This window comes from Jaculus jaculus, chromosome 1 (genome assembly GCF_020740685.1).
Source record: "Jaculus jaculus isolate mJacJac1 chromosome 1, mJacJac1.mat.Y.cur, whole genome shotgun sequence".
Classification (NCBI taxonomy): Eukaryota; Metazoa; Chordata; class Mammalia; order Rodentia; family Dipodidae; genus Jaculus; species Jaculus jaculus.
The window spans coordinates 152,464,059-152,480,726 of NC_059102.1; the positions used below are offsets into that span (position 1 = coordinate 152,464,059).

At 45.7% G+C, this 16,668-nt stretch overlaps 1 protein-coding gene across 1 annotated transcript; it reads left to right on the forward strand.

The window, feature by feature from the left end:
* The first annotated feature begins 15,134 nt into the window (after positions 1–15,134).
* Positions 15,135–16,133, forward strand: LOC123455498 (U3 small nucleolar RNA-associated protein 4 homolog). The gene has a single exon (XM_045136258.1). It carries the CDS (start codon positions 15,283–15,285, stop codon positions 16,045–16,047), a length of 765 nt encoding a protein of 254 aa, XP_044992193.1. The 5' UTR covers positions 15,135–15,282; the 3' UTR covers positions 16,048–16,133.
* Positions 16,134–16,668: the final 535 nt, after the last annotated feature.

Below are 16,668 nucleotides of genomic sequence, written 5' to 3' on the forward strand. Positions count from 1 at the left end.
TACTTTTTTCTTCCTCTCTCTCTCTCTCTGTCTCTCAAATATATGATGTGTGTGTGTGTGTGTATGTATTTTAAATGTCATCACCAAGCCCAAAGTCTTAGGTGTTCTCTTTTAGAAGCTTTATACTTTTGCATTTTATATTTAGGCCTACAGTCTGTTGAGTTAATTTTTGTGGAAAGTAGAAAGCTTGTATCTAGATGGGTTTTTTTTCCTCTTGAGGTATAAATGTAATGGGGCACTAAGGGTCCAGGAGAGTCTTTGAACCCCAAATCCTAGGTTTGTTTGTAATTTTTTTAAAAATATTTTATTTATTTGAAAAAGGGAGAGAGAGAGACAGAATGGGTGTGCCCATGCACCCAGCCACTGCAAATGAACTCTAGATGCATGTGACCCCTTGTGCATCTGGCTAATGTGGGTCCTGAGGACTCAAGCCTGGGTCCTTTGGTTTTGTAGGTAAATGCCTTAACCACTAAGCCATCCCTCCAGCCCTTATTTCTAATTTTAATCAAAGAATCAAATAAAAAGGAAGACTGAGAGGGATAATTATTAAATTATTATATTTATTATTTATTTGAGAGTGACAGAGAAAGAAAGAGGCAGATAGAGGGAGAGAGAAAGGGAGAGAGAGAATGGGTGCGCCAGGGCCTCCAGCCACTGCAAACGAACTCCAGACATGTGGGCCCCCTTGTACACCGGCTAACGTGGGTCCTGGGGAATTGAGCCTCAAACTGGAGTCCTTAGGCTTCACAGGCAAGCACTTAACTGCTAAGCCATCACTCCAGCCCAAATTAGTATATTTATTGAGGGAAGTACAGAGCCAAGGAATGGCACTCAAGTGGGTAGAGATCCTACATGGAGGGCCTGGGGGAAAAGCGTGGAAAGAAAAAACAAAGTTCAAGGTGCTCCTGCCCTGTCGGACCTGGAGGGCATAAAGGAGCCCATGTGGAGAGTAAGGGCTAAGGGCCCAGCAGGGGGAAAAACCCATAGCTAGTTCCCAAGTGCTCAGAGAGCCTGCCCTCCCCTTGCCAAAGGTACTTATGACCTTATGGTGCTGGGCTGGCTTCCGGCTAAGGTGAACCAGAGGGACAGCTGGTTGATCAGGACTAGGGAGTGTCTCAGGAAGAGGTTAGCCCTTGACACCAAGTCCCGGGGGCAGAACTTGATCAACCACATTTAAATCCTATGAAAGACCTCCCTCCCAGGAGGGATCCTGGTTGTTTGTGGAAAAACAGTTCTAGGGAACTAGGTGTGGTAGAAGAATTCAGATCATCTTTGGTTTCTAGCAAGTGCAAACTTTCCTGCCTTTACCTTCAGGGATCCAGTTACCCTGATTGTACTCCTCTCTCGTAAAGAAACTTCTATTCAGAGCTGGGGAGATTGACTTAGTGGTTAAGGCCTTTGCTTGTGAAGCCTAAGGACCCATGCTCTACTCTCAGATTCCACGTAAGCCAGACACACAGGGTGACACAAGCATACAAGGTCAGACATGCACACAATGGAGTTCAGTTGCAATGGCTGGAGGCCCTAGCATGCTAATTCATTCTCTCTTGCTCGCTCACTCATTAAAAAAGAAAGAAAAAAAGGAAAGAAAAGAAACTTCTATTCAGTCCACTTAGAGTGCACTGATGCTTTCATCTGGGTTGACTAGAAAGGCTCTGTCCATATCCAGCCTGGTGAGCGAGCGACTTACTGGGAGGATGTGGGCACGGGCAGCTGCTTCACTGAGGCCACACCCGAGCTGGGGAGATGGTGCCACAGTTGAAGGGTAAACAGGACGCCCTAAGTGAATAGCTTTCTCTTGGCCAAATGTAAGTGTGCCTGGACCTGTGCAAGTCAGAATCTGGCTCTTACCTCACCAGAGGATAGATATCACTGTTCTTATCTCTTCCTTTCTTTGGACAGGAAGTAGTGTGAAAGACTAATCCCTTCCCCAGCACCAGACACCAGACACCTGTTATAATGAACAAACTAACCTCTCCAGCTCATTCATGAGGCTTCCCCACTTTCTGGAACCTCCTCTTGTCTCCTTGGGCAAGAGCCCTGCCTTTCTTCCTTCTCTTAAATTCTACCTATAATCTTGTATTTTTTCAATTTTTTTAAAACTTTTTTTTTTCCTTTGGTTTTTTGAAGTAAGGTCTCACTTTAGCACAAGCTGACCTGGAATTCACTATGTAGTTTCAGACTGGCCTCAAGCTCACAGTGATCCTCCTACCTTTGCCTCCTGAGTGTTGGGATTAAAGGCGTGCGTCACCACTCCCAGCTTCTATCTATAGTCTAATAAAATCTTTGTGAACTTTTTTCTGGTCTATGTATTTCAATTCTTAGAATTTGTAAGACAAACAGTGGAAGTTTTGTGTGACTGTTGAATTTTCTGACACCCTAACTCTTAGGTTATTGTTCACTTATGAATCATATGAAATCTGGGTGTTGTGGTGCATGCCTTTAATCTCAGCACTTGGGAAGGTGAAGTAGGTGGATCACTGAGTTCAAGGCCAGCCTGGGACTACAGAGTTCATTCCTGGTCAGCCTGGGCTAGAATGAGGCCCTACCTCAACAAACAACCAAATGGCCAGGTGTGGTGGCGCACTGGTGACAGAGGTAGGAGGCCATGAGGTCGAGGCCACTCTGAGATTACATAATGAATTCCTGGCCAGCCTGGGCTAGAGTGAGACCCACCTTGAAAAATCAAAACAAATAATCAAGAATCAAACCCTTAACCTCCTCCATGTAGACCAGCTGACAGAAAGCTGGAAGAAGCCATTCTACATGTAGTTCAATGGGAGAAAGAGAAATCACCAGTGAAGATACTCAACAGTGGACACTGCAAGCCTTATAATTGGCCAGCCAGGTCAAATGAGCCAACGGGTGCAATAGTGGCACATCTGTCATGGTGGAAGCCAACTGCCCTCCAATTGGACTGGAGGCCTGCTCCATGGGGGGAAACACATCCCTGAAACTGAAAACTTAAAACAGGGGTAGTCATGAGCCCTAGGGGTGTGACATCTACTGATGTCTGGAAAAATGTATATACTATGCTTATCAAGCTGCCCAGAAAGCACTTCTCTTAATATTTATACCCTTGTATTAACACTACGCTCACTTTGGGTAGAGAATCTCTTTTCAGATGGCAGTGACTTTGGGATGACTCAGAAGGTATCAGTGCTGGAAAGAAGTGACTGGAGTACTGAGTAACATCTCGATCACACCTTCTAAGGCTCAGGGTCTAATGCATAAGAGGTGGTGGAAAGAATGTAAGAGCCAAAGGAAGGGCAGGACTCCTTACAACATGCTCCTTCAGACACAAAATGGCCTGCATATCCATGACCTCATAGTGCCTGACACTACCTACACAAGACCATCATAAGAGGAGGAAAAGATCATGACACCAAAATAAAAGACAGACTGATTGAGATGAGGAGGGGATATGATGGAGAATGGAATTTCAAAGGGGAAAGTGGGGGGGGGGGCATTACCATGGGATACTTTTTATAATCATGGAAAATGTTAATAAAAATTGAGAAAAAAAAATCAAACCCTTGCATGGTGGCACACACCTTTCATCCCAGTACTTGGGAGGCAGAGGTAGGAGGATCGCTGTGAGTTCCAGGCCAGCTTGGAACTATAGAGTGAATTCCAGAGTCTGGGCTAGAGTGAGACCATACCTTGATAATAACAAAACAAAAAAGAATCAGACACCCCAAAATTCCTGGTAAAAGGTACTTTCTTGCAAAGCCTGCAGGCCTACATTTATTTTCCAGTAACAATGTAAAGCCAGACACCACAAAATAGCACTGCAAAGTTTGCAGTGGCAAGAGGTGCTGACATGTCCCAAATATACACATGTGCGCATGCATGCACACTCACACACACAAATAAAATAAATTTTAGGGCTGGAGAGATGGCTTAGTGGTTAAGCGCTTGCCTATGAAGCCTATGGACCCTGGTTCGAGGCTCGGTTCCCCAGGTCCCACGTTAGCCAGATGCACAAGGGGGCGCACGCGTCTGGAGTTCGTTTGCAGAGGCTGGAAGCCCTGGCGCGCCCATTCTCTCTGTCTCCCTCTATCTGTCTTTCTCTCTGTGTCTGTCACTCTCAAATAAATAAATTTTTAAAAATTAAAAATAAATTTTAATATTTTATTTATGTATTTGAGAGAGATAGAGGCAGATAGAGAGTGAATGGATGCACCAGGGTTTCTAGCCACTGGAAATAAAGGCACATGCGTCACCTTGTACATCTGGCTTACGTGGGTCCTGGGGAGTCAAATCTGGCTCCTCAGGCTTTGTAGGCAAGTGCCTTAACCACTAAGCCATCTCTCCAGCCCCCTAAAATGAATTTTTAAAAGCCACACCACTGAAGTGTCCCCACCTTTAGTCCACCTTCACACCTGTGAACTCTAGCCCTTCCAAGACCATATTCAGCAATTTCCAAAAGAAATGTTAACAGCTCCTTTAAGGTGGGTCTAGCTGTTGTGGTCTTGTTGTGCTTATTTCCTTGGAATGACTATGGGGAAAGCTTCTGTGCTGCACGACGGTGATGGTTGTGTCACGCCTAGAAGAGATAGCCACACTCCATTTGTATAGAATATGTGACTTTATGGATTTGTAGGGGTCTAATTTTGTGCTTTCTGTTGGGTCCCTTTGATCTGTACCCCACAGGGTCTTATTGCTGGAACTTTGCAGGAAGTCTTTTTAAATTTATTTATTTGAGAGAGAGAAAGGGTAGGGGACACTTTAGCATCCTGCCATTGCAAGCAAACTCCAGACACGTGCTAATTTGTGCATCGGGCTTTATGTAGATACTGGGGAATTGAACCCAGGCTGTCAGGCTTTACAAGCAAGTGCCTTTAGCCACTGAGCTGACTTTCCAGCCCTTTTGTGTGAAGTCTTTAAGGCAGGCAATGTCAGACCTTCTGCTTTCACAGGTTAACTTGAATCTGTTGATGTCCACAAAATACCTTTCTAGAATTTTGATGGGGATCATTTTGAATCTGTTGGTCAAATTGGAAAGAACTAGTATCTTACCTGTATCAAGTCTTACTACTACTTATGGACATGGTATCTTTCTGTATTTAAATTGTATAGAGACAAAAAGGTCCAAAAAGTAAGAGCATAAAAATCCCCCAAATTCAGACCCTAACTGCTTGGAACCTGACCCAGTGACTTGTGATGCCCTATATAAACTCTTAGAGCCTAACTCCTAATGTCCCATGGAGACTTACCCCAGTAAAATTTGCTACCTAATGAAATAGTGAACTGCCTACTTCTTATCTACTCAACTACCACTCCTCACTAATGGCTCAGAGACAAGGCCAGATAATTTAACTGCTATTAAAGGACCCCATTTTCCTCTCAGAAAGCAGCGGTAGAGGACAATAGAGTCCCTTAAAATCCCATTGAGCAATGAAATTCCAAAAGTTTCTAAAATTCTATATAGGACACTTGACTTTTTATTTATTTTTTATTTTTTTATTTTTTATTTATTTGAGAGCGACAGACACAGAGAGAAAGACAGATAGAGGGAGAGAGAGAGAATGGGCGCGCCAGGGCTTCCAGCCTCTGCAAACGAACTCCAGACGCGTGCGCCCCCTTGTGCATCTGGCTAATGTGGGTCCTGGGGAACCGAGCCTCGAACCGGGGTCCTTAGGCTTCACAGGCAAGCGCTTAACCACTAAGCCATCTCTCCAGCCCAGACTTTTTAAAATTATTGTGTTTGCAAGCAGAAAGAGACAGAGATTTGGCACACCAGGGCCTCTTGCTGCTACAAACAAATTCCAAGTGCATGTGCTACTTGGTGCATCTGGCTTTACATGGGTACTGGGGAATCAAACCTGGGACATCAAGCTTTGCAGGTAAATGCTTTTATCCAATGAGCCAGCTTTCCAGTGCCCAGACATAGCACTTTTCTTTAATAAACCCACATCCATGGTCTTAATGTGCTTTATTCTTTCCCTGAACATTTTCCATTTATTTAAAGAGAGAGAGAGAATGGGCACACCAGGGCCTCTTGCCACTGCAAATGACCTCCAGATGCATGTGTCACTCTGTGCATCTGGCCCTATGTGGGTACTGGGGAATTGAACCCATGCTGTCAAGTTTTGCAAGCAAGTGCCTTTAACCACTGAGCACTCTCTCCAACCCCACCTTTCTATTTTTAATAAAACCTCAATTCTGCTTGCTACTGGCTAGTCTTATTTTTTTCCCCAGTGGCAAAGCAATAAATCCTTGTTGTGGTCCCTGAAAGATTAAGGGAACTCTCCAGGGTGCTGAGGGTGACAGTGATGGAGCAGGACACCTGTTATTCCCTTCTGGCCTCTATAGGTAAGTACATGGGGAACCACATGGGCGCACATGTGCGTCATTTACCACACCTACCACCATTGCTCCGACACATACTATATCACACACATGCACAGAAACCAAAAAAAAAAAAAAAAATTGAAGCTGAGCATGATGGTGCACGCCTTTAATCCTAGTACTTGGGAGGCCAAGGTAGGAGGATTGCTGTGAGTTCAAGGCCAGCCTGACACTATATATATAGTGAATTCCAGGTCAGCCTGGGCTAGAGTGAGACACTACCTCAGAAAAAATAAAATTGAGAGCTGGGCATAGTGATACACATTTATTTATTTATTTGAAGTAGGGTTTCACTCTAGTCTAGGCTGACCTGGAATTCACTGTAGTCTCAGGATGGCCTCAAACTCACAGTGATCCTCCTACCTCAGCCTCCTGAGTACTGGGATTAAAGGTGTGCAAGGTGGGGCTGGAGAGATGGCTTAGTGGTTAAGCGCTTGCCTGTGAAGCCTAAGGACCCCGGTTCGAGGCTCGGTTCCCCAGGTCCCACGTTAGCCAGATGCACAAGGGGGCGCACGCGTCTGGAGTTCGTTTGCAGAGGCTGGAAGCCCTGGCACGCCCATTCTCTCTTTCTCCCTCTATCTGTCTTCCTCTCTGTGTCTGTTGCTATCAAATAAATAAATAAATAAAATTAAAAAAAAAAATAAAGGTGTGCAAGGTGTGCACTGACACACATTTATAATCACAGCACTTTGGAGGTGGAGGCAGGAGGAGTTCACAGCCAGTCCAGGTTACCAGAGTCCCTATCTCAGTATACCCCAGGGGCAATATGGAGAGGTAAGGAGAGCAGCAGCTGCACTTAGCTCTTCTGTCGGTCTAAAGCTCACAGTGTCCTTGCAGATCTCCTGGGCTTTACAAATACCAGTGCCTTTGGTTCTCAGAAACTGTCTTGTGGGCATTGTGCCCTACTAGCTGAGCAGCCAACGTGAAGGTTGTGCAGCTTGCAATAGCAAAGCTGTGATGTGTGTGGTGTCTCGCTCCAGAGCCCGGTGTCCCGGAGCCGCTGTTTTGGTTCACAACAGGTCCCAATGAGCACCAAGAAGTCACCTTCGGCATTCTGGTCCTTTGTGACTGAAAGTTCTTCTGGGACATTTTTCACATCCTTTGCCCATTTCTGGTAGAATTGTTAATGCTTTTGCTATTGATCTGAAAAGAGCTCTAGTAAATATCAAGAGAATTCATTTTCTGTTGTATAAATTGCTTACAATTCAGATGTTGTTTTTTTTACTGATGTTTTCTTTAAATCAGCTTGATGGCTTTTTTTGGTTCCTATTTATAAGCATTTCAAACCACTCTGCAATCTAAGTAGTCTTTTTCTGAGATTGGCAGCTTTCAACCCCAGACTAGACATACATTTTTTTGCATGTGTTTTAGGGTTAACATGTATGTGTCATGTTCATATGTGAGCGTATACATGCGTGTGAAGGCCAGAGGACACACTGAGCTGCCAATCCTCATGAATACCACTCACATTGCTCTCACTGGTGGGAGCTCACCGGCTAGGTTACATTGGCTGGACAGTGAGATGCACAGACCCTTCTGTGTCTGCCTCCTCAGCCCTGGGACTACACGCATGCACCATCATGCCCAGGTACCGGGAACTGAACCCAGGTCCTAATGCTTGTGAGGCAAGCACTTTACTGACTGAGCTATCTTTCCACACCCTGGACACAGCACTTCTGAGAGCTCCTGGCATTCACTTGTGGTAGTGGGAAAAGTCGGGTCCTGAGTGTCTTTACTTCAAGGTTATAAAATTTATTAGCCTTATGTACTTTTCTTGTTCCTGTAACAAAGCGCCTGGCAAAAATCAACTTAAGGAAGGAAGGATTTATTTTACCTCATGGTTTAAGATGAATACAGTCTGGGTGTCAGTCCATCGTGGCAGGACAGCCTGACGACAAGCGTGAGGGCAGCTGATCGCATTGTGTCCACAGTCAGGAAGCAGAGAGGGGAATTCTGTACTCAAATTGTTTTATCCATTTTTTTGTTTGTTTTAGTTTTCATTGTCCTTTTAATTTTTATTTATCTATTGCGGTAGAGTCTCATTCTAATACAGGCTGACCTGGAATTCACTGTGTAGTCTCTGGCTGGCTTTGAACTCACAGTGATCCTCCTATTTCGGGCTTCCTAGTGCTGGGATTAAAGGTGGGCGTGTGCCACCACACCTGGCTTTTTTTTTTTTTTTTTTTTTTTCAAGATAGAGTCTCCTGCAAACCCAGGCTGACCTGGAATTCACTATGTAGTCTCAGGGTGGCCTTGAACTCACAGCAATTCTCCTACCTCTGCCTCCCCAGTACTGGGATTAAAGGTGTGCGCCACCATGCCCTGCTATTTTGTCCTTTTGTTGTTGTTTTGTTTTGCTTTGTTTTTCAAGGTCGGGTCTTACTCTAGCTCAGGCTGACCTGGAAGTGACTCTGTAGTCCCATGCTGACCTCCAACTCAGGCAATCCTCCTACCTCTACCTCCTGAGTGCTGGGACTAAAGGCGTGCACCACCATGCCTGGCTTATTTTATCCTTTTCATTCAGCCCCCACTCTGGCCTATGGGATGGTGTCTTCCACATTGGGAATGAGTCTCCCTACCTCAGTTAAACCTTTCCAAAGACAGTTTCATAGACATACCCAAAGGTATGTTTCCATGGTGATTATAATTTTTATTTATTTGGGAGAAAGAGACAGAGATGAGTGAAGTGAGTATGGGTGCACCAGGGCCTCTGTAAACAAATTCCAGACACATATGCTACTCTGTGCTTCAAGTTCTACCTGGATCCTGGGTAACCGAACCCAGGCTGTCAGGCTTTGCAAGCAAGCACCTTTAACCACCGAACCAAATCTCCAGCCCTCCATGGGAATCCTAAATCCCATCAAGTTCATAACGAGGATTAATCATCCTACCCTTTTCTTCCCTCCCATATGTTCAGTTTGTATTTGAAGTGTCTACTCCACATGGCTTAAGTATCACTTTGAAGTGCAAGTTCATATTGTCCCTCTGTATTTCCTCTATTGTCCTCATTCCTTTCTTTTCCATATTAGTTTTGTTGTGAATCTGCCAGTCCCCTTTCACACTCGATGACATCCCATTTCTCCAGGGAAGAATGTCTGGAAGCTAATGGACTCCCAGGTCTGAGGATCAGGATGGATCTGTGGGTTTGAGGACTGAGCATCAGTTATCTACGGGGAGCAGTGCAGGGATGATAGAGCTCTGCATAAGCCCATCCTCCACCACAGGAATTGTCTACCCCAAATGCCAACATTGCTGAGGGGCCAGTAATGGAGAAACTAATTGATCCCAAGGTGCTGGGTGTGGTTGCCTGGAGCCATGCCTGGGAGAACATGGGTTAGCCAAGGGGAAGCCACACCCAATGGCACAGTGTTCCAGGGCAGTGCCAGCCATGAGCTCTATAAGAGACGGCAGAGGACACTGCCTGCCTATGCTTTCACCCACCTGTGAGAAGAGCTCAGATGCGAAGGCGGCAGGAAGGGGCTGTGGTTAAGGCTGTGCTCTGAAGGTTGAACAACAGAAGCCATTACTGGGGGTCCTGGGGCTCCTGATAGGGGTCTACAGGTGAAGCCAAGGTGACAGTGAGAGGAGAAGAAATTCTGGACTTGGAGAGGGCTGACCATGAGAGAGGCAGTGTAGCCAACAGGGTTCAGCATTTGGTAAAAAGGTTATGTTGCTCCTTCCGGCACTGTGCCACACAAAAAGCTGTGCAGACTGGCTCGTCCTCCAGTGTCCTTGCCAAGAAGTAACAGAAGTCAGCGGGCCATGTGGATAGGTACAGAACCAAACGTGTGTGCACCCTGGGCTGGGGTTGGAGTGTGTGAGAGGACGCACACGGAGGTTTCTCTGAGAGTTCAGACTTGGGCCAGCGTGGTCCATGCCAGGCCTGAACAGACATGTGGGCATCTGGGGATAAGTTTGTCTTTTAAAATACGTTTTTAGCCCAGCATGGTGGTGCACGCCTTTAATTCCAGCACTCAGGAGGCAGAGGTAGGAGGATTGCTGTGAATTCGAGGCCAGCCTGGGACTACAGAGTGAATTCCAGGTCAGCCTGCATTGGAGGGAGAGAAACCCTACCTCGAACTCCACTTCCAATATATGATTTTCAGTTCTCTTTTTTAAAAATTTGTTTTATCTTATTTATTTAAGCAGGGTGGGGGCTGGAGAGATGGCTTAGTAGTTAAGGAACTTGCCTGCAAAGCCAAAGAACCCAGATTCAGTTCCCCAAGACCCCCCCATAAGCCAGATGCACAAGGTGACGCATACATTTGGAGTTTGTTTGCAGAGGCTGAAGGTTCTGGCATGCCCATTCTCTCTCTAGACATGCCTCTCTCACACACAAATAAATAATAAAAAGAAAATACTGTCCATTAATTCTAAAAAAAAGAAAAGAGAAGAAAGAAGGACTGGAGAGATGGCTCAGTAGTTAAGTCACTTACCTGCAAAGAGTAAGGAGCAGAGTTCGAGTCCTTAGTACCCACATAAAGCCAAATGCACAAGGTGACATATGCATCTGGAGTTTGTTTGTAATGGATAGGGGGCCTGATGTACCCGTTCTCTCTCCCTTTTTCTATCTGCCTCTTTCTCTCCCTTATTCTCTCTCAAATAAGTAAATAAATTAAATATTTTAAAATATTTTTTATTTAATTTTAAAAATGTTTATTTATATGAGAGAGAGAGAGAGAGGAAGGGAGAGAATGGTCACACCAGGGCTTGGAGCCATTGCAAATGAACTCCAGATGCATGCGCATCTTGTGCAGCTGGCTTAAGTGGATCCTAGGAAATTGAACCAGGGTCCTTGGGCTTCTCAGGCAAACGCCTTAACTGCTAAGCCATTTCCCCAGCCCAATAAAATATCTTTTAAATGAAAGGAAACCGAAGGAAGGGTAGGACTCCTTACAAAGCACTCCACACACAAAATGGCCTGGATATCCATGACCTCACAGTGCCTGACACTACCTACACAAGACCATCATAAGAGGAGGAAAAGACCATGACATCAAAATAAAAGAGAGACTGATTGAGAGGGGGAGGGGATACAATGGAGAGTGGAGTTACAAAGGGGAAGTTTCCAATGATTAAAAAGAAAACAAGAAAAAGAAAAAAGAAAGGAGAAAGAAAGTGCAAGAGAAGGAGGAGGGGGATAAGAGAAGAATATGGGCGCACCAGGGCCTCTTGCTACTACAAACAACTCCAGATGCATGCGCCACTTTGTGCACCTGGCTTTATATGGAAACTGGAGAGTCAAATCTGGGCTGGCATGGTTTTTTTGTTTGTTTTTGAGGTAGGGTCTTGCTGTAGCCCAGGCTGACCTAGAATTCACTCTGTAGTCTTAGGGTAGCCTTGAACCCACAGTGATCCTCCTAAAGTTCTGCCTCCTGAATGCTGGGGCTACAGGTGTGTGCCACCATAATGGGCTGGCATGTTTTGAAGCAAGCACCTTTAGCTGCAGATCTATCTTCCTGACCCCAGTTATCTCCCTCTCTCTCTCTCTGCATTTATTTATTGTCTTTATTATTATTATTATTATTATTATTATTATTATTATTATTTGGTTTTTCAAGGTAGGGTTTAGCTCTAGTCCAGGCTGACCTGGAATTCACTATATAGTCTCAGGGTGGCCTCAAACTCAAGGTGATCCTCCTACCTCTGACTCCTGAGTACTGGGATTAAAGGTGTGCAGCACCACACACTGCTTTCTCTCTGACTTTAAGGAAAGAAAAACTTATTGGGCTGGAGAGATGGCTTAGCAGTTAAGGCGCTTGTCTATAAAAGACCCAGGTTCAATTCCCCAGAACTCATGAAGCCAGATGCACAAGGTGGCACATGCATCTGGAGTTTGTTTGCAGTGGCTGCATGCACTGGCCTGCCCATTCTCTCTCTCTCTCTCTCTCAAATAAATAAATAAAAATAATTTAAAAGAATAAAATAGCATTCATTTATTTGCATGTATGTGTGTATGTTTGTATGAGTGCACCAGGGTCCCTTGATGCTTCAAATGAACACCAGACATGTGCCATTTTTTGCATTCAACTTTATGTAGGGGAATTGAACCTGGGCCAGAGGCTTTGAAGGCAAGCACTTTAAACCACTGAGCCATCTTCCCAGCCTTTTTTTTTTTTTCTAGGTAGGGTCTTGCTTTAGTCCAGGCTAACCTGGAATTAGTCTCAAGCTGGCCTCAAACTCACAATGATCCTCTTACCTCTGTCTCCTGAGTGCCAGGATTAAAGGTGTATGCCACCACACCCAGCTCCAGCCCTTGTTTTTAGTTCTCTTAATTTTTATCAATTCCCACTCTTAAAAAATTTTTATTTGTTTATTTGCAAGCAGAGAGACAGAGATAGAAGACAGACAGAGAGAGAATGGGCACGCCAGGCCTGTAGCCACTGCAAATGAACTCCAGATGCATGTGCCCCTTGTGCATCTGCCCTACATGGGTCCTGGAGAATCGAGCCAGGGTCCTTTGGCTTCACAGGCAAACGCCTTAACGCTAAGCCGTTTCTCCAGCCAATTCCCACTTTTTATTAGTATACAAAGCCTTTGCTCCTGAAGATACAGCTGGCTCCTAGACCATTGTCAGAAATTGCATCTTTTATACTATGTGCTACCAAACAGGGTTGTAATTAGCACCATGAGCAGTTTTTAAATTGCATACATCTTTCAGAGGCATCTCAGACCAGTACCCTCCTATTACCCTGTGTAGGCCAAGCAGGTGTGTGTGTGTGTGGGGGGGGACAGGGCTAATTTACCCAGAATGCCAGCTCCCTCATCAGGCTGGTTGCTTCTTCTCATAGTGACTCCCAAACATGAAAACAGAGGCAGAGATCTTGACTTTGTCCTGGGCTCCTCCCCTCAATTTTATTCCTACATGCTCCTTGCCACCGTGTCAGCGCCTATTTGATGGGCATGTGCTCACTGGCCATCTCCAGCACCTCTCTGGCACAGCCCCTGGATGCCCCCAGTTTGTGGCCTCTAGGCCTCACATGCTTCACTGCCTCATCTTCCCTATGGGTATTTGAGAGCGCTCCTGCCATCAGCTTGGCCTACAGTATACACTGTACACTCCGTACCCAGCTTCCCAGCAATACGAGGGTTCTCCTAGGCACTTATGCATCGTTCCTGGGCACTACTTCTCTCTGCCTCTGTGGCTGCCAGGGCAGTGTGGTATTTCTACTCAGAAAGGTGGCTTCAATTTATCAAGTCCTTTAGGAGCCATCCAAGATCCATCTTGCTGGATTCTCCCCAGACCTGCATCTTGAGAGCGTGCACCTCTGACGCTCACCCGGCCCTGTTCCTACCCAGCTGAGGTCCAGCCCCACAATGCAATGTCCCCGTCTGGGGTAGCCATGCCTTCTCCAGCGGCGCTTCCCCCTTCCCCCTTAAGGAGGTGTGCTTTGTACCACGTGGAGCTGGGATTTAGCCATTGCCCCTGGCACATCCTGTGGGATCCCAGCATAGCAGGTGGTCCACTCTTCCTGGAGCTGGCCCCTTCTGTACCCCCAGGTTTCACTGCATTCGTGCAGATGTCTTGTTCCCAGGGCTCAAGACCCAGCTGGTCTTCCCACTACCCTGACCTTCACAGAACAGCCTGGCCTCCTCCACTGTCACTGCTGAGAGCTGCCATGAGGCACGCCAATGACCTGTTGAGCCATCAGCTGCCGAGACAACTGCCTTGCCACTCTCCCACAGGTTGTCGGGACACAGGAGTCAGCCAGCTTCCCAGTCTGGATGGGCTTGGCTCCACCAGGCTCATAGCTCTTCAGGGGGCTCATCAGCCACAGTGTCCTGCTTGGGAAGACTGAGCTACCTTTCTCGTAGATATCTATTCATGCCAGAGACACTGACCTCCAGCAGCTGAAATGGCCTCCTTCCCTTTACAGAGTGGTGCAGAAGCAAGCGCCAAGTTCTCTCCCAATGTTGTATGTATGGACTGGGTCTCCAAGACAGAGATACCACTCAATTAAGTGTTAGAATATGTCTCACTGGAGGGTGATGACTAGATATTATAATTTCGAGAGTGGAGCTGGAGAACACTGAGACAGCAACACAAGGAAGTGTAACCCCAACTTCAGTGAAGAAGGGCAGAGGGTGAGGGAGCCCTGGGCCAAAGCGGTGGAGTCTTAGCCCCGCGTGGACTGGATTAGAATACAGAGCTTGCCGCCACATGTTCTCTCTCATATGGGGATCCTAGCTACAGATGACTGGGCTTCTGTGTGAGAATGAAAATACTTAGTAGCAGAGGCCAGTAAGTTGAAAAGGAGACATAAAGGGTGGAGAAAGGAAGGGAGGAGGATACTTAATAGGTTGATATTGTATATATGTAATTACAATGATTGTAATGGGGAGGTAATATGATGGAGAATGGAATTTCAAACGGGAAAGTGTGGGAGGGAGTGGGGAGGGAGGGAATTACCATGGGATATATTTTATAATCATGGAAAATGTTAATAAAAATTAAAAAAAAAAAAAAGAATACAGAGCTTGCCTTTTACCCATGCTTCCTGTGGTGTCACCACACGGGAACAGTGACGCCCTAGGTAGCTTTCTTTTTTCTTTTTGTGTCTTTTCTCTCCTTCCCTCTCCTCTAGCTCCCTTCCTTTCTTTCTTCCCTCCCTCCCTTACTTCCTTCATTTTTCTTTTTCTTTTTTAAGAAAAACCAAAAGAGACAGCTTCTCCTCTTCCAGTTTGCTCATCACTTGGAACTCTGGCGGCTGGGATCTACAGTTGCAACAGGAAAGCATGAGGATACCCTTCCACTCTCTAAAGATGCAGATCATTTATTGCACCTCAAGACAAAGGAACCCTGAGAACATTATTTGCAGCTGTATCTCCCCATGTGGAAGTTGGATAGCCTATTCAACAGCATCCCGCTTTTTCCTCTACCGACTGAAGTATGAACAAGATAGCATAAGCCTCCAAAGGATTTCCAAAATGCCAGCATTCCTTCGTTCTGCCCTTCATATTTTATTTTCTGAAGATTCAACAAAGCTCTTTGTGGCATCAAATCAAGGACCTCTACATATCATTCAGCTCTTGGAAGGAAGCGTCAAACACCTGCATACTTTCCAGCCTCAGTCAGGGACAGTGGAGGCCATGTGTCTTCTAGCAGTCAGCCCAGATGGGAACTGGCTAGCCGCGTCAGGTACCGATGCCGGCGTTCACGTGTTCAACCTGAAGCGCCTAAAGCTTCATTGCACAGTACCTGCTTACAATTTTCCAGTGACTGCTCTTGCCATCGCCCCCAATACCAACAACCTTGTCATCGCTCACTCTGACCAGCAGTTATTTGAGTTCAGCATCCCAGAGAAGCAGTATACAGAGTGGAGCCGGACTGTCCAGAAGCAGGGGTTTCACCACTTGTGGCTACAGAGGGATACTCCCATCACACACAATAGTTTTCATCCCAAGAGACCAATGCACATCCTCCTCCATGATACCTATATGTTCTGCATCATTGACAAGTCATTGCCCCTTCCAAATGACAAAACTGTTCTCTACAATCCGCTTCCTCCAACAAATGAATCAGATGTCGTCCTGAGGCGCACCGCCCATGCTTTTAAAATTTCTAAAATATATAAGCCCTTACTCTTCATGGATCTTTTGGATGAAAGGACACTCGTGGCAGTTGAATGGCCTCTAGATGACATTATTGCTCAGCTCCCACCACCTATCAAAAAGAAGAAATTTGGAACTTAAAACTGGGCACTGCCTGTGTCCATCCTTGAACTGTCTTCCCTGGATTTTCTTTCCTCCTAATCATGATAATAAAAAAGTTATTCTTTTAAAAAAAAAAAGAAAGAAAGAAAAACCAAAAGTTCTGTAGGGCACTGACAAATCAAACTGGGAGACTTTGAGCTGGAAGCCTCCTCCCTGTTAACTAGCTGTCAGAATGCCAGGAAAAAACAACAACAACAACAAAAAACTATGCAGGCTGTTGAGAAAAGAAGCTATCAATTGTCTTAACCATCAGTGGACCCTGAAAGCTTTACAGCTGGTCAGCCAGGCCAAATGTACCAACCAGGGCAATGGTGACATGTCTGTTATGGAGAAAACTAACAGCTCTCTGATTGGACTTGAGACCAGTTCCAAGGGAGAGAATTCCTGTCTGGTGCTAAAAACCTAATCAAAAATGGCTGGGGCCAGAAAGATGGCTCAGCAGTTAAAGCGCTTGCCTGCAAAGCCTAAGGACCTAGCTTTGATTCCCCAGTACTCACGTCAGCCAGGTGCACAAGGTGGTGCATGGGTCTGGAGTTCATTTGCAGTGATTGTAGGTCCTGGCACACCCATTCTCTATCTGCCTCTCTCAAATAAATAAAT